Source organism: Venturia canescens, chromosome 7, assembly GCF_019457755.1.
Source record: "Venturia canescens isolate UGA chromosome 7, ASM1945775v1, whole genome shotgun sequence".
NCBI lineage: Eukaryota > Metazoa > Arthropoda > Insecta > Hymenoptera > Ichneumonidae > Venturia > Venturia canescens.
In genome coordinates, this window is record NC_057427.1 from 1,210,070 (window position 1) to 1,234,767 (window position 24,698).

The 24,698-nt window shown below is 40.5% G+C and overlaps 1 protein-coding gene across 4 annotated transcripts in view; it reads left to right on the forward strand.

Annotated features, from left to right (window-relative positions):
- Positions 1 to 24,383, forward strand: part of LOC122412877 (uncharacterized) — a 132,574-nt gene extending 108,191 nt beyond the window's left edge. For 3 of the 4 annotated variants that reach the window (XM_043422831.1, XM_043422832.1, XM_043422833.1), the window contains 13 exons: positions 1,282 to 1,617; positions 2,172 to 2,358; positions 2,595 to 2,684; positions 15,011 to 15,402; positions 16,151 to 16,240; positions 16,638 to 16,838; positions 17,106 to 17,289; positions 18,168 to 18,404; positions 18,578 to 18,604; positions 18,971 to 19,161; positions 19,272 to 19,571; positions 19,661 to 19,814; positions 19,928 to 24,383. In XM_043422831.1, the coding sequence (XP_043278766.1) occupies positions 1,282 to 1,617; positions 2,172 to 2,358; positions 2,595 to 2,684; positions 15,011 to 15,402; positions 16,151 to 16,240; positions 16,638 to 16,838; positions 17,106 to 17,289; positions 18,168 to 18,404; positions 18,578 to 18,604; positions 18,971 to 19,161; positions 19,272 to 19,571; positions 19,661 to 19,814; positions 19,928 to 20,359 (2,821 nt within the window). In that variant the 3' untranslated portion in view covers positions 20,360 to 24,383. The remainder of the gene's footprint in view (positions 1 to 1,281; positions 1,618 to 2,171; positions 2,359 to 2,594; positions 2,685 to 15,010; positions 15,403 to 16,150; positions 16,241 to 16,637; positions 16,839 to 17,105; positions 17,290 to 18,167; positions 18,405 to 18,577; positions 18,605 to 18,970; positions 19,162 to 19,271; positions 19,572 to 19,660; positions 19,815 to 19,927) is intronic. The other variant, XM_043422834.1, reaches the window with a different exon arrangement.
- The last annotated feature ends 315 nt before the right edge of the window (positions 24,384 to 24,698 follow it).

Below are 24,698 nucleotides of genomic sequence, written 5' to 3' on the forward strand. Positions count from 1 at the left end.
TAAAGAAAGAAAAGGTGTGCAACTTTGATTGATTAATTGGTAAAGCGTCATGAGTGTCTCCTCCGCTGTCATATACAAGGATAAATTCTTTTAACGAAACGTATGTGTTCTTCATTCGTTCAGTAATTATAGTTTTATACATATCCCATTGAATATAGAGCTCAGGAAGAAGGACAGAGAGAGAGAGAGAGAGAGGAAGAGAAAGACACAATGTATAGATATAAAGAGAATAGATTAAAATTCCGAGGGAATGGTACATGGTAAAAGAGGTAAAAGAGGTACTGTGGCTGTCTGGGTGGTCTCCTCTCGCCGACCCCTCTGACTGACAGTAACTCAATTAACTAGACAGTATACCCTGTTACCAACTCATCCTCACCTACCTCGTGATTATACTATATTATACCTTGCGGTACTTCAACTTTGAAGCAACTCTACTATCTACCAATGTCGAGCGAAGCCTACATAGTATATTGATGAAAATGAGAAAAAATTTCTGAAACGAGCTCTCAGTTTATTGGCTTCGTGATTTTCGCGGAGTTTTTCCATGACTCGACGGTAATGAAGAACAAATTCTTCAAATATCCATCTGTGAGTGAGGCAAGTTTATTTGACATTAGCAATGGCAGCATCGATTGATAAAGATTCAATAATTAATCAATCGATCTAGTGAATTTGCTTTCATCGTTTTTTTCCTCGATCATTCACTATTGTCGTATTTTCATAAAAAATATGACTTTTTCGTTTCCCCAACCTCGTTAAGTCACATCCGCACACTACGCTGAAATATTCCGACTGCACTTTGTCGTGCTTTGAAAACGTTTTCCCCAAAGCTCTGGTTGTACTCGTCGATCCAACGAGATGTGCTGAGATTTCGAGTGGAAGCGTCTGCAATTACGGACGAAACTCGACATTACATATGTTTCTTACACAATTGGGAAATCAAGAGTATCTGCGGAACGAAGAGGTCTGCTCGAGCATGCGAAAAGCTTCTCCAATTTGCGGTTAACACATGACGTACCGTATTGTCGTTTTTCTCACATTCTTCATGTTCTTTGAGAAATTTCACGGGTGATAAAAGTTACGCGAAGAGTGTTCAACCCACCACGAAATTCAAAGGCCCCCCGGAACTCGAAGACCTTTTCTATTTTAACGACTTTATGAATTTTCGAAGAGCTTTTTTCCGAGGCAACGAAACATAATGCGTGATGATTTTTTATTGTGCGCTTAATGCCTTGACGAATTTATGAACCGAATAAAAAGTCGTTTTTCATTGTGTTCCAGGCAACCTTCTCCAAGCTCAGGAACGACGGGTACGTCGACCGTTTCGTCGTCGGGTACGGATGGCGAAAGCACACAGAGCATCGGTATGTACACGGCCGTTGGAGAGCCTGCTAAATCGGAAAAATCAACTTCGACATCGATTCCTACCGCCCCAAAGACCGTTGGTTCTTCGAACGTTGCTCCTGGAGCTAACACCAATGGACCCAATATTACGAGGAGCGTTTCAGCTCCGGCAGGGCCGAGGCCCGCTGTTCAACCATCAATCAGCACCGGTGCTGCAACCACTCAGAGACCAAGGTTACGACGAAACATGAGTCGAACCGAAGCACTTCGAAAGTAAGCTTTTTCATTGTATTTTGCTTCACTACGAGACTGGTTCCTTTTTTTATTGTGTTGTCAAAGTTACTTTGAGAGAGTAGCAACCGAAACAGCCGAAAAATGCTGAAATTTAGTTGTATTTCGATAATGAAAAGCTTCGGCACAAAATTATATTCTAAAATGAAATTCCCATGCTTTATACAAGATTATGTATGATCGGTATTTTTGTTGTTGGAATATTTCCCGGAAAATTAGCTTCCTCGTTGCTTCAACTCAACTGTACGCGCATAGGCAAGAGCGAATTCCTTAATTCTTTACATATTCGGCATCAATCAAAAGATTTTTTCCACTATTTTCGTTTCTGGTCGAATACTGCCAGAATTAATCCTGTGCATTACGAATGAAAAAAGAAAATCTCGAGTTTATTTGAAAAAAATGATTATCAATAAAATTGGATAGTCAGATATTGACGGGAAATATTTCCTAAAACTGTTGAAGAATAATTTTCGTAACGCGGTTCGAGAACGCCAGAGAATTTTCGTTGAATCCGTATCGCGTGTTTATCGCTTCAGTTACATAAAGCGGGAGACTGCAACCTTCTTTGGGGTCGACGAGGAATCGGAGGTTCTTGAGAAACAAAGATGGCTCGATCGACGGAGGCGAATGGCATCGAGAAAGTACGGAGCTCTGCTTCCCGAGTATAAACCACCCGATCCTGATATTACAAGAGACGTCCCGGATTCAACCGAAATACCAGAAGTAAGCTTTGAGAGAATTCCGGTCGGTATCGTACTTTAAATTTTTACCTTGTACCTTCTGGTCACGGTAAATCCTGTCAAGATTTCTCCTCTTACAGAAGCACTGAAAAATGTTCCAACTGTGCTACGCTTTACCTCGTGCAATTGATCATTTAAAAATTAGTCTTTGTTATTGCTTTCGTGACGAATTTTCCAATTTTTTCAACGACTCGGTGCATTACTCGAATTATTGTACAGGGTGTGACGTTGAGAAGATGGCAGCAGCCTGTGAGGAGGAAAGATTCAGTGGCTCGGATGACGTTGTCGGGTCTCCACTACATGGTCGAGGTAAGTCTCATCTTTGCATCAATATTTAGCTACAGTTCTCCTCGTTGGCAAAGTTAATATTGAGCAACGAGAGGCAAGAGAATAGAGAACCGGACGAACAAGCTTTCAGGATAATTTATACGAAGTTTCGAGTATACCAACGAATTAAAACTTTTGTCAGGGAGTTAATCAATCTGTGGAGCTCGGCATGCCGAGTGCTGCACGACGTATAAATATCCTCGCGTCTTTTCACCGCACCAAGGGATGGTCTATTCTCAATTCCCCCCTTTGTACGGGTACAGTCAAACCCTCTGGCTACTAGAAAGGCGTTCCTGAGAAACGTACAAGGTGTACATTCGTACAGAGACGTATTTAGATTTAAATAATAGAACGCTGGAACGGCCGAGTGTCGCGGGTATACATTTAACACGACCTAAACAAGCATGCCTCGTACCTTTACAAATGGAACCGTGAAAGCTCTTTATTCCATGGGATCTCTACGAAATTACGTTAATTCGTGAGAAAAGCATCGGACGCCAGGATACACGACTTTTCTCGTGAACGAAGTCAAGTTTATTTTCTTTCTTCCAAGAATCGTCGTTGCAGGCTTCAGCAGAGCAGCTTCCGTACCGTTGTCGGGTAAATCAAATATCACGATAAGTAGGGTCGCGAGTAGAAAATTCTTCCATTCAAAAAGTCTCGTCTGTGTCCAATCGCGTTGTAAACCCTTGACGGAAATGGCCCACCGTAATGCACGAATTTTAGTCAGCTCTGCTTTTGTATCGATCCCATCGCTGATAATTAAGGCTTCGTTGCGTCGAACTTTACCAGGATCGAGGGGATTCTAATTTCAGAGCGGAGCGTCGAGTGAACTGCGAAGTACGAGAGTAAAAGCTTCTTAGCGAACGCCGATAATGGGCCGAAAGTTCCGCGAGTATTTCATACCTCGAACATCAATCAGAATTTCAGAAATCCGTTAATTATTTAATTTAAGTATATTTCAGTTACCTCAGTGAATTCGACCGAATTCCGAGCCTCTCGCGTCTCCGTGATCTCTTTTTAGGAAGACATTTCACAATGGAAATATGATATAGATGAAACGAAAAATATGCGTACTTTCCATACGTCGATTATCGTGAAATCTGGTCCTGATAGAAACGCCATGTCGAGCTTAAAAATATTGGTAATTGGAAATGCGTATCTCGCTAGAATTATTGAATTATGACGTAAAATGATCCTTGACGGTGCTTTTTTCGTCGACTATCGTATTTCCGATTGGCTGTCATGCGTTATACGTATTAACGCGGCAAGAAATTCTTTTCACGTAAAATCTGATTTTCCATTCGACAAATCGTGATTGTGGCCGAAATGGAAAATCGGCTAATGCGATCGTTGCGAAGTGGGGGGAAGGCTGAAAGAGCAAAAGAGAATATCCACAAAATACGCGGTTAAAACCCGACAAAGTTAATCCGGGCACGTGATTCGATTATTCGGGCCATTCTATACCTATTTCCCGTTTTTTTCCTCCGATTTTTTCCTTTGCCGATATTTTTTGTTTTCATTGAAAGCCCCGAATTCACGATTTTGTTATAGGCGCGAATCCCATTTCCTTGGACAAAAATATCCACGGACTCGTGTGCACATAACCCACAGCCGCGCCTCCATACATTTGTACTCAAATCCGAATTGTGTTTAACCACAGGATCAATATAATTGGAATCGTGATTGAAACAGGCACGTATAGGAATGTGGGGAAAAGCGAAACACAAATATTCCCCGTATGATTGCTCTTTTCGACAGTCGTACGAATGTCGTTCCTCTTCAAAAATACTCGTGGAAAATGAGTGAATACCGAGTGGTCTGATGACGCTTCGTCCTAATTCATATAAAATATGAAAATTCATCAAATCCTCCAGTAAAGTTTCGAGTTTATCAGTTAGTATATAAATTTCGTTGGGAACTCAAATTTCCTCGTTTTCTCAGTTTTTCGATCTGTCCGTTTATTCGCGATCGCTCGTTTCTCTTTTGCTACTTTTTATTTCCCTTCCTCTTCGGGGATCCCTCTCTTTCCCATCCTCCTTCCCTGTCAATGTCTCCATTATATTTATGAGCCCATCGTGTTCCGGAGAACACGCAGAAAAACACCAAGTGTGCAGGAACGTGTGCGCTTAAAAATAAATGAATTTACGCGCTCCGCCGGAATTTTGTTTGGGACAGAAGAGGAAATTGATTCCCGGAGACCTTCCCGTTGAAGTGATTAACTATGGAACCGACCTCCCGATTCTATAGAAAACCTGCTGCCATGAGGAAAAGTTAAACAGGCGTATGTTTCGTGCGTTAATGTCTTAAAATAACTGGACTGTTGCCTTTTGACTCTCACAAGTCGATTGCCGGAACGCAGCATCTTCTGCTTTCTTCGCGAGGCTTTTCCGTCCTCTGCGTCACTTTACAAACGTCTGCGAAAACAAAAGGGTATAGTTAATGTCTGCTATAATCCCAGGCGTCCTTTTATTCGTTCGGAGTTTATTACTCAAATAGCTCTTCCGGCTTCACTGCTGGTTTTCAGAAACGAAAATATCACATTTCATTCGTACTAATTAACTTCATTTTCTCAGTCTCGCTGCATAATGAGCTTCGATCCTTTCGACTATGATTTTCTTACAATTAATAACCTTCCATTATAAATCCGTAAAAGGGGCTTGCCCTAAGTATCACTTCGTTGACTCAGCACAGGGGTGACTTCGTATTTGAAGAAAATTCATTTCCGAGTTCATTTTCAATCACTCACGGCGATGCGGGCATGGCAATCGTTGGTTCGAAATTCCTTCTGGTTCTGCACGAAACTTTTTCACGTTGGAGGAATTGGAAATGATGAATGAAGTGCGCACTTCTATGTTACTTTGAGTTCTATACAAGAAAAATAACGGTCAATCGCTGAGTGAAAGAAAAGGTGGATTCCACTGAAAAACAAAGCAGTCCAGCTAAAAGCGTCTCGAGCGAATTTGTCTTCAAACTCGAGCCAACAATGGAGGTGATAACGATGTTAGGTAATTTTCGCAAATGTTCCTGCGTGCACGCGATTAGCGGATAGTTCCGTTGTACGCTGTACGCTCGCAAAATCACGAGCCGTGATCGCAGAGGTACGCGTGGTAAATCTGATCCGAGTCGATGTGGGCTTATGCGCATAGAGAAAGAGTAAAAGAGGGAGAGATAGAGGAAGTAGAATGATGGAGAGAAAGCACCAGGGCAGGCCTGTCGCACGCGTCCCAATCATAATTAAGGACGTCATCGTCATTAACGAGGAGAATGCTTTTGGGTCCCAAATGACACGTTCCTGTGGAGCAACATTGGTGATAGCGAGCAGGCATGAGAAACAAGGAAGAACGGATAGAGAATGACGGAAGACGAGAATACTCGATGCGGATGGATTGGCCTCCATAAAGCCCCCTGCCAATAATGAAAATATGAATATTCAGCCGATCGACGAGCTAGAACGTGAAACACGAGCGATTATCGATCGACACGGTAACGATACAATTATTGACCCTTCGTACATTTGGTGGCCAAGCTCTGTTTTGCCAGCCTCAAAGTGAACCCGGCAGAGCATATTTCTAATTTCATTTCTACTCATTTGACTTTCAATCGTCGTATATATGTTCTTCGAATGTTGTCCTTCTGAGAGTTTACTAAAATCATTTCGCTAGGATTCCCCATGAAATAGTATGAAAAGATGAACGTTCCGATTTTTGTATTCCATCTCGTTTTTATTTCTCCCAATGACTTTTACCGTCCAACGAGGTCATGCCAATCTCGAAAATCTCTGAAATATTATGTGGCCATGGCTGCATCAAGGATTGATCCTAGACTCATAGGGCCAATCTCCGTACGGGATTAATGCTCGATCGAATAACTGAATTGTACACGGAAAGGGGTAACGAGCGAGCGAGTGAGCAAGCAACGGAACAACCTACGTTTCATTAAGATAACCGGGGCAGCATGCAAGCAGCGTATAATGCTTGCTCTAACGCGCCTATACGCCCCGTTCAATGACGCGAAATTATTCCCCGCTGCACACTGTGTAATTCCTGGTCTTATAGCTGTTGGCACAGACGAACTACTATAAAATTATAATCCCTCCATTGATTTTACAGAGGGCTAGTTTCTCGAGCCCTCGGGTTAATATTCCCTTTCATATTATAACGAACCAGTACCAAGCTGCAGCTTTACGATAGTGTAGCCACGGGAATCACTGTGATGCATCAGTCCCCCGTAATTTTTTCCCAATCCTGCTCTAATTTCTTCTAATTCGTTGAAATTTCATTTCCCTTTTTTCACATTCAGGCATATCTTTGCACGCGAATTCGAAAAATAAACTTCTCATCGAGTGATCAATGTTTTCATACACTCCGACGTGAAATAACCTACTTCTCGCAACTCGCGTCGAGCATAATAATTCATGTTGACAGAAATCTTTATGGGTTTGCTTCGCTATAAAATGAGAGGAGAAAGGAGCCTTGTATAATATGATTATTAAAACGTGAGAAAGTTTACTGAAACTCTGAGGTCGTCGCGACGCGGTCGATCAGCTTGAATCAACTTTTGATGTGCGTCGTGTATAGCTCCCTTAAAAAACCAAATGCTGTCAAAGTAAAGTTGCAAAAAAGTATAGGCAACTATTCTTGACGTAGATGGAGAAGGCTTTTTTGTTTTACTGCAGTAACTCCAAAACATTGCAACTTTCAAAACGATACGTTGATAAATGATACGTTTTTATGCCGAGATACACGTGTGTCCAGTATGAAAGACAGAGATCGGAGCTTTAGATGTTCATTCCGTCGAGAATTTTTTCTCTTTTCACCTGTGACGATTTCCCTCGAGTTTTCTGTCAATTTTTTGCCCTTCTCTCTCTTTTTTCTCGTTCCCTCTAGCATCCTCATTTTTTCCACCGGAGATGGATGACAAAATACTCCTCCTCCCTTAATCCTGCTATCCGTCTGAAAATGGAACGAGTTTTTTCTCTCCTTTTCCGTCATCCGATGACCGATTGTTTTGATCCCTTTTTTACGAGTAATACCGCCCGCAAACTCCGTGCTCTGCGCTCATATAATTACGTCCTTGAGAGCTGCGTACAACTTTGGCTAATGAATTTTCAGTCGCAACGTTATGATTGGTGGTTGGTGAAAATCGAAAAAGACATTCCAGCGAATAGTCCAGAGCTGGTTCACATTTTTCGGGGCGATTCACTCGGACCTGCGCGCATCCATTAAAAAAACGATAACTCAAATTATTGGCTGGTATTAAAAAATATTGGTCTTCCGAAAAATTATCAGTACAGGAGAATAACGAACAAGGGAGCATCGAAGAGAGCAAAAAATCCGCGATAATCCGATAATCCGAGATGTGCGTACTGTTATCGCAATAAAAAACAATGGTTATTGAAAACGGACGAGAAAAAAACAGGAGAAGCGTACTGAATTAAAATTAATACGCCGGTCCAAGCTGCCCGCGCTAACGAGCCAACGTCAACGATAACGAGAATGTATAATCGCGTAAATTTTCATTTTATTTTTACACCACTGACAATTATCATTAACACGAAACATTTCATTTGGATTTCCTTTACGAAATAGAAGCATTGGAAGTTGTAATTGTCAGCTAGATTTAGAGAAAAATTTCCTCCAACGAAAAATGTTTGCTTACAATTTCAGTATGAAATTCAGTAGGAAATGAAATGTATTTTTCAACTTTTCTCATTTCTTTGCACCCTCCGGTCCAAGTTTTTCGTTCGACGTTGCAATCGCTCGGTGCTGAATCGTCGTTCACCCTCCTAATCGAATATGAGGGGATTGAGTTGAGAGAGAACACACGGACAGCAACGACCACGCGAATTTTCGGACTCTAATTATAAACGTTTGGAGCGTAGGGTTGCGTGGATGAGTTGCGAGAATCGATGCTCGTTCTTTTTCCGCCACGTGCAATTAAGCCGGCCCGTAATTTCAGATGAATACCGCTTGTGCTAACCATAATACTCGGAGCCCTTGTATACGGATTGCTGCCCCCCGAGGGTGAGGATAAAAATACGAGAAAAGCACGCCTTTTGTGTTATGACGGACTCGATGGAAAAATCTGGTCTGCTCTGGTGCTACACCAGGATGCACACGTATCAGGTTCAATACGCGTACAGCAAACATCCCTTCCCGACGTTCAATTGCACCATGAATTCTCACGTTTTCCAATTTTTCAACAAACTCCAGAGAATGAAAATTTATGTAAAACGATGTAGATTTAATTCGTGTAAAATAAATTATGTGAGCTTTTATATCTTGTCCAGCCATCGTTGATGAATCTATAAACAAATTTTATATTTGTCAAATCCAAGTTTCATTGGTAGAAAAATGACGTTGCTGACTCTCAGCGGCGCGACTGTTATTACGAGAACTGAAAATGAGTCAACGACGCGAGCAAACGTCATGAACTACTTGCACTCTGTTATGTGTAATCTAATATAAATAAGTTTATTGGCTGGAATATATATTCGATGACGTACGGATTTGACGAGAGGTGAAACTTGGAGTTGTTACACTGGAAAAGCCAATTGTTCTTGCGAATCAATGACAAGTGTTATTATAACGTTGGCGAGAACTATTATTCAACATGCACCCTGCTCGAACTCCGTGCATGCGAGAACACACTAGCGTGCGCGCGCATACATCGGTATACACGAGAACGGAGGATTGAGAGAAGGAGACACAGTAACGCATCCAAAGTCGAAAGACGAGAAGAGTGAAAGAGAAGAAGGAAACGGTAACGAAGGGGGCTGGTACTCGACTAAATTTATATACGACAAGGGAACTCTGAGTGTAATCTAAGATCCAGCTGGCGTCACTGTTTTACGGGATACTAAAACAATTAATCCACGATATTGGTTTAATGGAGCTGTACCACGCCTACCTCGGCTTTGCGAGAGAACGAGAAAAAGATGAAGAGGGAGGGGGAAAGAGAGGGCGAAGGGCACTTGCACTTGTTCCAACATGCAAGGTGTTTAAAGCGAGGAGCACATTTCAGGCAAATAACTGCGAGCAAAATGGCCACAATATTTTATTGGAGATTAAACGATATCATCGCTCAACGAGGCTTGAATAATGCACGACCGTTCTCTTTGAAGGAGCAATTTTTTTTTACAACGGGGATTTCACAGGATCACGGTCTCCGACGAACTGAGCACCAAAGTTAGCGCTTATTTATTCCTGATCGCGAGCGAGACGGAGAAACAAACTCTGTTCGAGTAAGACGAATACTGTAATTAAAGCTCCTCGAAAGCAGTGAAAGAATCCGTGCCCAGCAGTACGGGCAGTTTAAAATGTAGTACAGAAAATTATCGGATCGACGATACAAAAAAAAGTCGATAACGAGCATTAGCGTTGGTGATTCAGCGACGTTTGTTTGCAACAAGAAAATTCTCACGCCGCGTACCCCCACGATGTACGAATACTTCGTCCCTGAAGCAATCTCGAGTGCTTAAAAAATTCTTTTCGAAAAGGTGCTCCCCGCGGCAGAGACCGATAAACGAGGATCGACCGCGAGCCTTTGAAAAGTGAGAGTCAAGACTCGGAAACTTCGAATGATATCCCCGAAAAATAAAGCTACAATGAAACTGCGTTTATAACCTCACCGAATCATGGCAACCTGAAAATTTCAGCGAAATATTATCGACCACAGAAATGAAACGGTCCGAAAGTATCCCTTTTTATTAGATACAAAAAGATGAGTGAAAAAATTAGTCGAGTGGTTTATATTGCACGATTGGTCAAAATTTCCATCAACTAGTCGATATATAGGATCGGAAAGGCCTCTGCTGTATGTAGGGCATACAGACGCGAGACCAAAATGCACTATGTGGACTTGAAAGCCCATAAATCGTTCCCGTCATAACCGGTCCCCTCCTTCTTGCCACTCCGTTTCAGCAACCATGCGGTTAGCAGAGAGAACGTTCTCGGTTCTGTATGTGACGCAAGATCAGCTATGGAATTCTGCATATAAGTGCTACCCTTAAACGCGCACATATATATGCGTCGTATGTACACGGAGTTGCATGTATCTCTGCATTTATAGTTTACATACGCGTACGTGAACGTGAGCATTCATTAACATTTATATAGACGAATGAGCATGTGCAAATATAGGTGCATAGGCAAACACGTGACCTTTTGAAAATTTACATTGTTTATGAACTTTCATGGGACATGTGATTCAACAAATTGCGCACGATATTCCACATGACACATTTCCCTTCGACTCGTGGGCGTGAAATCATCGTTCCAAGAAATCCAAACTCATTGATCTTGGAGCTGAAAATTAAATATTCCATCGATACACCGAAGCACGTATTTTTGCGTTTTAAAAATGTTCAAACTTTTATTCAGCCCCTTTTTAATTGTCGTCACGATGCAAAAAAAAAATTTTATCATACACGAATTTGACTGATTACGATTACGAGAGACGCATGAAATTTTTCAACATGGCGAAGGAAAACCTGTCTTTTGAATTCGGAATAGCAGACCCGTGTATATAACGTTGAAGCTGCACAGTACCAACCTCAGTAAATATGTGTACGTGTCGTGCCTCCGTGTAGTATTCGAACATCGTGTATATACGAACATTTATATTATTATATACACAAGTTCAGATATCGACCTGACTGCTATACGAGGAGATAACACAAGCTGTACACGTGTATTACGCACAGAGTGCATGAAAACGTATGTACTCACGAAGATAGTCGCACTAAAAGGACCTTCTCGTTGCTCGCACGATTTACCCCGAAGCTTTGTTCGTCTTATCAGCGCTTTTGTTACACGCTCCAATAGACTTTTTTTCGATGCTCATATTTTTCTTGCCCTTGCACTGATTATTTGTCTTTTTTTTTCTCTCTCTCTCTTTCGTAAGTACATCTCGTTCGAGCTTCATACTGTTTCCTCGGGAATTTTAAGGCGAAACGTCTTCAGCCAGTTTTTTAATTTATTGTCGTTTTGCAAGAAATTAAGAAATAGAATCGTTGACACGAAACGAGAGCAAACACGAAATGCAGTAATGCGAAAGGCGTCGTGAATTAATTCAACTTCATCTCATCTCCTATGACATCTGCGATGTATGAGTCCACCGTCTGTATGTGTCAATCGTAATTTTGCAGATGGCGAGCACGCTTCAGGTTTCCTCGTAAATCCAATTGATCGGACGGTATAATTTTATAGGGAGTTTTACGACTTACGGAAATAACTGCGGAATATTCGTCGATCTAAAATTTATAGATTTCAATAGTTAGCCCGACGTGTCTGACCGATGCTGGACGTTACTACTGGCCCGGCATGCCACTGCGCACCGCTGTCGGGATCTACCGTCGGGTTCTTCAACGATTTAACATACAAACGAGCCAGAGAATTGGCCTTGTCAATGTGCATTATAATGAAAAACAAGGCTCGTTCGATCGAAAGTACTCAAACAACGAATAAACAACGTTCTTTTGTTCCACATCGCTCTCATTCCGTTGCGTCATTACATTAGCGGCACAAATTGTTTGCGATATCATCCATCGTTCGAAATGACCGGAAGAGAATGCTCTTGCAGCTTCAATCCACAATCATTATCGTTCAATTGAATGGGTGGGGTACAATATGTCGAACAACCAAATTGTAGAATGGTCGATATTTCGAAATTTTTCAAGTTGTGATATCAGATTGAAGAATAATAAGTGATTCGAAATTCTTATTTCCAATTGACTAGGAGATTACGTGTTTACTCGAAAATATATATTTCGATAGTTTGCATTTCGAATGCGATTTTAACAGACCATACGAATGTCGAAATTTCATATTCTCGAATTCAAAATGGAGAGTAGGTGTTTTATCAATAGATCGGAATATAGAGCAGTCAAAAATTTAAAGTGAATTTTTCGAGCCTATAAAACTTAGATATGCAAAATAGTGATGACTCGAAAGGCCGGAAGTCAAAATGGCGGTGGTTGAAATTGGGGATCACCAGTCTGAGTAAGTGAGCGAGTGAGACGCGTGAATTTTGAGCTCCGTTGCATTTCTTTATTTTTGATCGCTCGACTTTCCTAGCGTTTCGCCATTTTGACCGTTCGACTTTTTGGTCTTTCAGTAATATTTGGTCTTCCCGTTACTATATTTTCGAAATTGTGAATATTCACAGTATTGCTGATTATAGTAATTTATGAATCGAAAGAATAATGTTCGAATTTTCGGAAAATCGATATTTTTATAAACGTGCTTCAAACTTTGAAGTTTCTACTTTATTTATTTCAGACATTCAAAGCTCTATATACTTGAATTGATCTGTCTCCATATTATCATTCGAAGTTTATAAACTCGAAATTTTAGCTGTTCGAATTTTTAGTCATTCTAACATTTTATTCCCACCCTGTTGAACAATAATTTATTATTTTTTGTAAAAGATTCAAATATGTTGAGTACCTTTGTGATATGCTCGACGAGTTTATCGAAAAATTGATCGTCGCGAGTATGAAAAAAAAACTCCCCGCAGAAATGTCATTACAAGAAAGTACGTTTTTCCTCTGAATTTATCGATATCGGATTTTATCGACGAGCGCGCATCGCGTGACATTTTCTCAATTTTAATACGATATTGGAATGAGGTGGAGGAAACTCTTGGTGACGTCGATTCTAGTCTTTCATCGCGCCGTTCATGGGGAAGGTGTTATTTTATCCGATATTGGAAAGTATGATCGCGGGTATATTTTCGAAAAAAAAAATCCTCCCGAGCAGAACGGATGGATAATCCACGATGCGAAAAATAAACAGAATAATCACGTCGTTACATAGTTGTAATAGGAAAAAAAATGGAACGGAATAACGAGAGCAAAAAAGTATGAAATTTTGTGAAAAAATGTCCACGGCGCGTTGATTGAATTTTGAATGTTTTTGAATATACTCCCCAAGCACACTGTGCCATTTTGCCGAGGAAAACGTACACGTATCATAAATACACTAGATCCGTAATAAATCGATAATTCGAGGGAGATGGAACGGCTACGGGGGCACTGAGAGTTTGTCTGGTTTTTATAGCCTCAATGTTTCGCCAGGCTAACCGAAGCATCTGTTGCATTACCGCATATCGTTCGCTATAACATTATGACGTTATCCATTTTCACAAGGAACGTTAACGCAACGAGTATAGATATATAATTATATCAGCGCGAGATTCGCTCGTTAGTTTTTTACTGCGAGCTTAACATATTTCTTTCATCGCAGCAGGTATTCCCTTTTTTCGAATAAATGTATTTTACGATCCGTCCACTTGCTCTTTTTTCGATTCGTTCCTGCTTTCTTGGCCTTTTTTCACCAACTTTTCGTTTTGTTTTTCTTTAATCCCTTCTCCTCGGCGTTTTTAACATTGAAAATTCGCTGGGAATTTTTCACGAGCTTTTACCTCCGTGATGCTCCTTCCTCGGAGCGACGGCTCGCTCAGGATACGTTGACGTCGAGTTAGTTCGGTATCCGTTAGGACTTCCGTAACGTGAAAACATTTGCATAATAATAGAGAAACTATGAACAATTGCAAGTGAAGGGCAATTGTGAGTTAGTGCTCACCACTTGGTGGACGTTACGCTCCAAGCTTTCGGGGATTTAACTCGAGCTCTGCCTCGCCCTCTCGCTGCTCTCCCTCCCCGGGTCAACTGGACTACGTGCATTAGGTGCATTTACATATTGCAAATAATCCACGTTCTAAATCGTTGAGTAAAAACAAGCGGCACGAGATGGAACATTTTCCTCGATTGATATTCTCATTTTGTAGTGCGCACCGACTTTCGTTTCGCCGCAATTCCAATTTTTCGAGTCACAAACGCGGACCCGAACAGCATCGATAGCTAAAAGTATTGAATATCTGGGAAACGATATTTCACACGAGGAGATGGCCTACCGTTCGCAAAGCGTTGATTAGTCCTCGTTAGCGGTGATCCCATTTAGACCGCGACGTAAATGGAACGCATTTATAAAGCTGTTACCCATAAGGTCCCGCTAATTCGGCACATCGATTCACGTCATTCGCCATACCAGCAGAGCAGATTCATTCGTCCAAGTCGAGGCTGCACATTCGTATACCAATTTCAACTTTTCAACCATGTTCTCAACTATAAAACGAAACGCGAATCGTCGCAATTCCAGGGAAAAGTTTAAACAGCGATGCTATAAAACTCTCCAAGCGCGCAGGATCCTCATATAAATAGGATTGCTTAAAAATAAGTAGAAAATAAAATACTGAATGAGAATCGTAGCACGATAACGACGATGCCAATTATTTCCTTTCAGACCCTGACGCGACAGAGACCCCGCGAAAGATCGGTGACAAGTCCGGAATCACGAAGTTTTCCACCGAGCGTGATATCTTCGATATCACAAACGGAAACTGCCCCTGTAAACGGCAGCGCTACCGTTGTCGAAGACGATGGAGAGGAGGAAGCTTTCTTTTTAAGGCCGATTCCAGCCGCGTTGGGGACCCCTGCGCCACCACCTCCACCGACGTTGGGCACATCAGCTGTAACGTCGACAGCGGATCCATCGCAACAAATTCAGACTGATAAAGCTGAAGCAGTAGCAGCAGCACCGGTGCCGGAGGAGAATGAAAGCAGCTCTGGTTTGGGAGCTCGCATCGAGCCAAGCCTCGCGGGTTTGGATCGCAATCTTGCCGAGGAACTCGTTAGGTAAATTGTTTTCTATTATAAAGTCTCAAGTCGTTGTCATATTTTCCTTCGCAAAAATATTTATACTTCGCTCTTATCGATTTGGTCTCGTTTCCTTTTTTTGTATCCCCGATTTTTTATTTTCTGTCGACAAAAAGATTGAAGCAATGGAACAGCTCACTCGTAATTTTTAACAATCTTTCACAACCCGAGTATGGATTACGATCAGACTTCGATCCTCAACGATTTCGGTGAGAGATTCGGGTTGCTACTTTTTCCCTGACAAACATAATTCCCATGCAGGGTTCACCTAGAACGCAGTTTTATTTCCTCCTGGGCGCGATAAAATAAAGAAAATTGAAGGAAAAAGGAGAATGTGAATTTCGCGAAGGATGAAAAGAAAGTCGAGCGGATATGCAGCGTTACAAGTGCCCGGGGGACGTGTCCGTTGTCGTTCGTTTCGCATGAATAATGATGAATAACATGAATAATAAGAAGGATGGAGTAACGTAGGGAAAAAATGCACGTCTTGAAGGAAAAAGAAAGAAAAAGAATGAAGAAAATACGAAGCGATGCAAGAGTCCGCCGAAAATCGAAGGACTCGTTGCGCATAAAAAAATGCTCATTATTTCGCTCATCCTGCGACGCCATTATCTGCTGGCATTGAATATGCAAATTATATTTAGAGATAAATTCATTAAAAATTGCGTCATCGTTCTCATTATTCACTCGGCTTAAATTCGGCTTAAATTCGTAATATACTCCATAGGTTTACACCTCACAAGGAAGACAGATCGTCGGTGGACGGCCAACAAGTGAGAAGGCCACGAGCCATCACGAGGGACCATTATACCTCGAGGTATGATTCATTAAAATCACGACGAAATTCTGTCGAAGTAGAGAATCGACAATGGCTGTCGAATCTGTACTATCTGTAACGGAAACCAATTGGAAATTCTTCAAACTGCCATTTTGTTCTTGGTTTTATTTCAACAATGAACGCGGAAAGATAATAATGAAAACCGGAAACATTAGCGTTCCCACTTTTGCTTGATCGCATCGAGCTCGCATTCCACGAGCTGTCAACGGTAGAAATTCATTTGACTATATTTCACGATTATTTTTTGGGCATTGTCGTTTTTTGTGAAGAACGAGCTACTCGGTTGAATAAATTGCGGAAGATTGCTTCGGAGAAAGTCACGAAATAGGATAGATTAGTATATCGCGTCTTTTATTGAGTACGGAAGGGTTTACAGAACGACGAGTTGGCGCAGGTCGAGACAGCACAATGGGAGATCGATCTGCGACCCCGGGGCAGGATCGCAACAGGAGGCCGGTGTCATTTTGCGACGCGAATTGTCCGGCGGTACGAGAATATCACCGAGTACCATCGATCGAGTGTTCGACAACAGCAATCGACGTCAATACGGGATGGGAATCGTCGGACGAGTTTTTGGGTAATAACATGCACGACTTGAATAACAAATTATATTAAATTTCAAAAAAAAATTACCATTTTAAAGAAACACAATGCTTTTACGTTGCCATAGTTTGAAGCAACTTGTCGAAAATTTTTAGAATATCCAAAGTTATGTAGTCGATTAGTGAGAAAAATCCTTTCGCGTCCAAGATCTTGCGGGAACTCGGTTACATCTGATAGCGAGCAACTTTTATTTCCGAAGAATTTCACCACTCACTCGATCGATGAACGATTCGTATTCTAGGAGATCATTCAGAAAGAGCGTTGTCCACAAACCGGACGTGAGGAAACAATTGGACGACATCGAGGATCACAGGCCTTTTTTCACGTACTGGATAACAACAGTTCAAGTTTTTATACTCATAATATCACTCGCCTGTTACGGCTTCGGGCCCGTTGGACTCGACCTCAATCGACGATCTGGACACGTAAGGAAAATTCAAAAACATTTTATCGATATAAAAATTCATTGATTCTAACATCCAATTATTGCTTTTATTGTTCGATACGAATAGAACGTTGGATGAAAAAGTCAAGTCAATGCAAAATTATTTGCGAGATTATTTGAAAATCATACGAATATCGATTTTGTACAAGTAAAAAACTCTCATTCGAAATTGATTATCAAAACACTTCTTTCCGCGAACAGTAAATTTGGGATTCAGAAAATTATTACAAATCATACGAACGATGTAACGACGAAAGACAAAAAATAATGAATTATGGAAAAACGTATGGCCTATGAAATCACTGTTGTGACGGATGGTATTATTCACAATCAGATTTTTACGAGTCGCTCGTACTATCGTCCACATCTGTGTGCGTTATATAACTGAGAGATCGGAAGCAGGGTACACAGGGTAATAATTTTGGGGATTCACGAAGCTTCATGTTTATTCGGGCGCACATTTTACTATCGACAACAATTTACGAACAGATGCATTTCGTTCGAAATATGAACGCGTCTGTGTATTACAGTATCGTATATATCGATGTATGTACGCATTTAATCATCGAATACGCACCGAGTTGAAAAAAAACGTCTGTCGATAAAAGAAGCCGGTAATAAAATGCAAAACGATGCTGCTGGTGCTTGTGGAATATCCGAATTTATATATTCAATTTTTTTCTCATCCCATATTCCTGGATAAATAACGTTGGGATAATCGCGGTGCTGATATCGTTTGGAAACAAACAAAAAAATCCGCGACCATTGATCAATAAGGAACCGAGCAGGGAAACGGAATCTTCGATATGATAATGCACAGAATGGTAATAAAACGGAGCAATGTTCTATCGGTTTCAGGTACTCGTAACGAGTTTGTCCCTGCAGCAAGTGGATTACGACGAGCCAGCAAACTTTTGGCTCGGTCCAAGAGCCGCTGATCTTATACATCTCGGAGCCAAATTTGGGCCGTGCATGCGTCGGGACTTCAAGATACTCAACGAGATCGATGTTTGGCGGGAGCGAGAACGAGACACCGCGTGCTGTATAAGAAACGACGATTCGGGGTGCGTCCAGTCCAGCAAGGCAGACTGTTCAGTGAGCTTAATATTTTTCCTCATATCATAAAAAATACATCTCGGATCAGATATTCAAACGCTTCCCTGCTGGGAGCCAAATAATCTTCTCGTTAATGTCACTAATCACTATTAACGAACAAGTGGATTTTATTATAATATAACTTTATTCCCATTTACTTTACGAACCAACTGATCCGTGGACTGAGATCGACTGTAACGGTAAATGATTCTCCATCAAACACTTTGCACGACTCGTAGTTATATAGTGAAGAGAAAAACAATGAAATTATACAGTCGAAACCGAAAAAATCAGAAAACAATTGAGTTTGGAAATATCTTCACTGTGCATTACTTTAATTTGTACGGAAAATCAAATTTTCAACAATCCTCCATCACTTGTGGAAGATTCATCCGTACTTGTTTCAGTTTTCGATTTCGATATCGATTTCAATACGCTACTTGGAATATTCTTGTCTCGTTTGGTGTTATGAATTGAGCACGTTATTTTCGTAAACTCTGCGAGCATGAGAATAACATTATTGAGTCGAAGAGGTGCACTTGTTTACTGACTGAAACGATGTTTAGAACACAATATCAACTTGGAAGAAGTGGGGACCGGGGGACAGTGGACCGGGAGGACGCATAAGTGGGTCTGTCTGCGGACTCGATCCAAAATTCTGTGACGCCCCTGCCAGTGTCGCTCCGTACGAGTGGCCGGATGACATCACCAAGTGGCCGATTTGCCGCAAAACTAATCCGTTCAGTCAGAGATTCAGGTAAACACGAAAAATAGCGATTTTTTAAAATAGTCTCGTGCGCGGGGACTCTGTCGATAGTTGGCTGTTTTCGACAATTGAATCGATCGCTCGTATACGCTTTTTTCTAGAAGCAACAATGCTCACCAACAAGGGAACAACAATTTTCCTGTCGGTCGCTACAAGGACAAAATGGCTGAGCACATGGTGTGCGAAGTGATCGGTCATCCTTGTTGCATCGGTATTCACGGAATGTGTCGAATAACGACCAAAGAATACTGCGACTTCGTTCACGGTTATTTTCACGAGGAAGCCTCGCTGTGCTCCCAGGTCGAGTGTCTACACGATGTCTGTGGCATGATACCGTTCCTCCATCCTGAGTGGCCCGATCAGTTTTACCGATTGTTCACCACGACTTTTCTTCATGCCGGGTAAGTATTTGTTTACAAGTACGATGACACATGGACGAGTACGAAAAATTTCGTGAGATTTTATAAACGAGCGTTTATATCTTTTACAGAATCCTTCATCTCGCCATCACCTTGCTCGTTCAATATTTTCTAATGCGCGATCTCGAGAAACTCACGGGATCATTGAGAATAGCGCTCATCTACTTCGTCGGAGCGTTGGCTGGGAATCTCGCGAGTGCGATTTTCATTCCCCATCGAGCAGAGGTAAAAATGAAGCATGCGAGAGTACTCGGGAAACAGCTAGCGAACGCCTGATCAACGATGATCGGCGAGGGAGTTTGTAGATTTAATGAAAAACAATGGATTCGTCTTTTCAGGTTGGACCCGCCGGTGCCCATTTCGCTCTCCTAGCGACCCTGGTCGTCGAGGTACTGAATTGCTGGCCAATGCTGAAGCATCCGAGAAGGGCGTTGTCGAAGCTGATAATGATACTCGTGGCTCTTTTGGTGTTGGGTGTATTGCCGTGGGTCGATAATTACGCCCATTTGTTTGGTTTTATATTCGGTTTCCTCGCGGCTTACGCGCTGATGCCGTTCATCTCATTCGGCACTTACGACCGCCGTCGTAAGATATTGCTCATATGGATATGTCTCGTTCTAATAATCGGCCTTTTTGCACTTTTACTCGCCCTCTTCTACAACGTGCCCGTATACGAGTGCGAAATATGCAAATTGTTCAATTGCATACCGTTCACCCGGGACTTTTGCGCATCCCAGAATATTAATTTCAAGAAGGAAGAGCCCGTATGACACACGGGGCCGCGGTTACCAGTCGAGCGCCAAGTACCGTTCGGCCCCCCAATAAACGCTCGTCAACGTAACGCACACATCTCGAGATCAATCATAGCATTCGTGAAATATCATTTTCCCGATGCTACCATCATCGTCACAGCGTTTCTCGCGGTTACGATTTCCTCGACTTTCAAACGATAAAACATTATGATGAAACGAAAAAAAAAAAGACAAAAAGCAAACAAACAAAATCCCAGAGTAAGATAATCGTCGTCGCGGAAGAAACGATGCAGAACACTCTCTGCCGAATGAGATTAAAAGTAAAGAAACAAAACAAAAAAATGAAAAAAAAAATGACAAGTGCGCCGAAATTGAATCCAAATCATTTGCGTACACAATCCGACGATAGTGAATTTAAAATGTACAGTAACAAACGAAATCATCCCCTCTCTACTGCCATTTGAAGAAGAAAAAAGATTAAGAACGAATAAATAACAACAAACAATGTTAATTCGCGCTTGTTCATCGAGCATGGATATTGTAATGCCTTAAATAAAAATTAAAAAAGAATGATAAACCAAAATATATATGTATAAATTGACATTGAAAACAAAGAAAAAAAACAATGCAATAGAAAGCAAGCGTGACGTTGAAGGACTATTCGATGGTCGCGAAGTATCGATCGACCGTTGTGAGAGTGAGAAAGAGAACTGTTTTTCGAAATGGTGGAAAAATAATGTTAATTCGTAATTTCAATAAAAAAATAAACATTGTACATATACTTAGGCTCGTATGGATTTACGTGACCACGTGACATACACACACACACATATATATTTATATATACATATATGCATATACTTCTATCTGTATATGTATACATACGTATATTATATAAATATATACATATATATATATATATCTGGACTCTCGAATAATCTCGTCGATTCTGTGAACCCGTTATGCGACCACGGTGGATGTTGCCTTATAATGAATTTTCGTTTCTTTTTTTTTTTTTTGTTAATTTATCGCAGTTTCAGGTTCGAGCGAATGTGATGGCGCGTCAATGCGTGATGCGTGTATTATTGTATGATTATTCGTCGATAGGCCATGAAACGAAGAACCTGAATTTTTATGTACTCGACTGATTTTTTTTTATACTCCTCTGTTTCCTTGTCGATCGCATGTTCTCCCCTGACCTTTCGTCACTTTTTTTCTCCGTTTTGTCCATTCATACTTGCGACTAATGTCGACATATTTTAATCGTCCCTCGTACATCCAGATCCTCGAATTTTTTCATGACTTCTGTCATCATCTACGTTTTAGTGCCTTTGCAAAAGTTGCTAGAATCGAAAAAAAAACGGAGAGAAGCCATCGGATACCTTCGGAGAACTTGTAGACGATTTCTTTGGGATTATCTTCTTCCTTCGATCATCGATGTTAGAACGTACTAAAAATTATCACCAATTGGACCCATCGCGTTATGTGAAAAAGAGGATGCGATCGATAACGATATCAAGTTTGTGAAAAAAATCAGTCTGTACATAATCTACGTTGTAAATGATAAACTCGAACGAACTGTGTATATAAACGTGACCCTCTCATTCATTGTGTGTATCGATTGATCGAATAAGTCGTGAGCGAAGCTATCTTGCAGGAGGAGAAAATCGGTTGGGGTGAAAATCGTTAGAATCGGAAAGCGCAACGAGATCGAGCGACCTCTTTCAATATTGGAAAGATAATGGGACATGAAAGGAGAGAAAAAATCATGATACGACGCGGGAAAACAAACGTTGGAATGAAAATAATTTTTTTATTAACAAAGTATGAACGACGTGTGTAATGTTAAAATAATTCTCAACAGACTAAGATCGGAAAGGAATGGTTGTAAATATATGAAAAAATCGTACAGCAAGAAAAAGTTGGTGGAAAACCGAATGTACGAGCAAGTCTTGTGATCGGAACGCGCTTTCATAGAAACAAAAAATTAGGATTTTTCAGTCGAAAAACCTTTAAATACGAGCAACAAAGCGAAACGATTGAACGCGTGTCTTTTTTTGTTTATTAGAGAACAAACTTCTAGTCCCATAATTTTTAGTGATAAAGATTTCATACAAGAACGAAGAATCGATCGAGCTCTAAATATTCAAGAAAAAATGACAATGCATAAATTTCGATTGCTTTTGGGATCACAGATTTTGAATTTATCTCTTTTGCTCGCAGTTATTCATTGGAGCAAGTGAATTTAAGCATTTACATTGAATCACCTTGGTGAACGACGGAATTGAATTTGAAAGAAGAAAAATAATGAAATCTGTCGGGAGATAATTATTCTATCTCGAAATATTACGGAGAAGACTTGTTAATTTTGTAGGTAGCTCTTGTATTTGAAGCGATAACTTGGATTTTTATCGGCTATTCGCTCAACGAATTTATTAGCATAATATTTTGGCGTTTTTATAATCATTTTCAGCTACTGAAAATAATGCTGCAATAATCGAGTAAATTCGTAATTGTTGACTCAAGATATAAGTCAATTGATATTTCGTCACCGAATAATTTGGTCGTTGTTATTGTCGTTTTCCTCCTTAATTCTATGTTTTATGCCAAGTTAAGCCAATACTGTGCATGATTTGTGATAATTAACGTTGGCTGAAAAAAACAGCGAAAGAAAGAAGGAGTGAAAAACAAATGTGCCACGAAATGATCAGGTTGATACGTAGTGTTAAATAATGTTGAAGCTGCGTGTCGTTTGAATGAAAGAAACGAGGTGTTTCGGAGGAAGCGAGTATGGACATTTCATTTCAAATTTTATTATCATTATTTTCTCATTCCCCAAGATCAACCGATGAAAGTAACTTTTAGATGAGGGAAAAAATGCTGGTTAACGAATTTCGTAATTGCTGCGTGCTCGAAGTTTCACTCTAAGAACGATAAAGCCACTTTGTTGATTTTCAAATAGCAAAACAAAACTGAAAGAAAAAGATGAAGGAATATACTTTTTTTGAAGAAGAAATCAATAGCCCGGAAGGATTTGCCGAAACGAAGACAAAAGTCGTCATCCGAAATACAAACGATCCATTGCTCCTCGAATTACTTGGCAATTATGCAAGAATGCGAACGTACAGAGAGAGAGGGAGAGGGAGAGGGAGAAAAAGTGTGCAGTGATGCGAATTATCCTTATTACTATTATGAAAGAATATCCTGGTGTGAAAATCGAAATAAAATCACTATTTAAAGTATCCAAATGAAAATTGAAGGCTCGAGAGTGATTGGCAGTATCGAATTTCTCGCCGAGACACCAAGTTTTCGTGCGTGAAATAATCTCGTGGGGTGAATCGTTCGCCCTTGAAGAGCAGCGAATATTTTTGTCGAGAAAGAGCTAGCGAACAAAAGACACGAAGATGAAAATCGCGAAGAAAGCGAGTTTGTGAATTCGGCCTGGATTGAACCTGTACATAAATCGTATGCGTCGAAAGAAAGAAAAAAATGGACCAAGGTTGAATCTATAATAGAGAAACAGAAGAAAAAAACATAAAGTAAAAGGAAAAAAAGAATTTTGTGTTACGTCGAACGTGCGACGTTCGGGATGAAAAACAAAAAAGAAATATGAACGTGCACATGAACACAAAATCTCCGAATAAATCTCGCGATCGACAAGCTCGGTAGATAGGACTTTAAGTAAAGGTACAATTAATCCTAAAATAATAATAAATATGATATTAAGATTAATGATAATAATGATAATTTCACTGACTTGAAATGGCAGATGAGAAAAAAAACTTTGCCAATTTGATGAATTTCGAGGTTGGGTATAACGACGAGAAATGATACGGACCACGTTTTTTTTCCGCATACGTTCGGAAAAAGCCCGTGTACAAGAAAGAGCGAATAGTAAGAGGAACGAGGTACAATTCCTTCGGCTTGATAGTATTTTTAAGGTACATTCCCACCGTGGTCGCGCGGTGTTATTTTTCTGTATCCCTGTATCTATATTGCGAATTATTATGTAAGTTGAATAAAACCACGACGAACGACAAAAGAAAACGACAAAAAAAAATAATAAATTTAAAAAATTGAAAAAGATAAAAAAGAAACATCAAATCGAGAAAATAATCGAAGCGAATAAAGAATCATGAGAGAGAGAAAGAGAGAGAGAGATTTAGAATGATAAGACGAGAGATTTAACAAGAGAATGGACATAAACCATACGATCGTATATAAATTCGACACTTTCGTTTCACTCTAGTTATTATATCAATGATAAGGATCTCCGACTTTGATTATATACATGTATGCCCTCAAATGTATACATATGTATAATCTAGTGACGCGAACCATGATGATATATTGTACT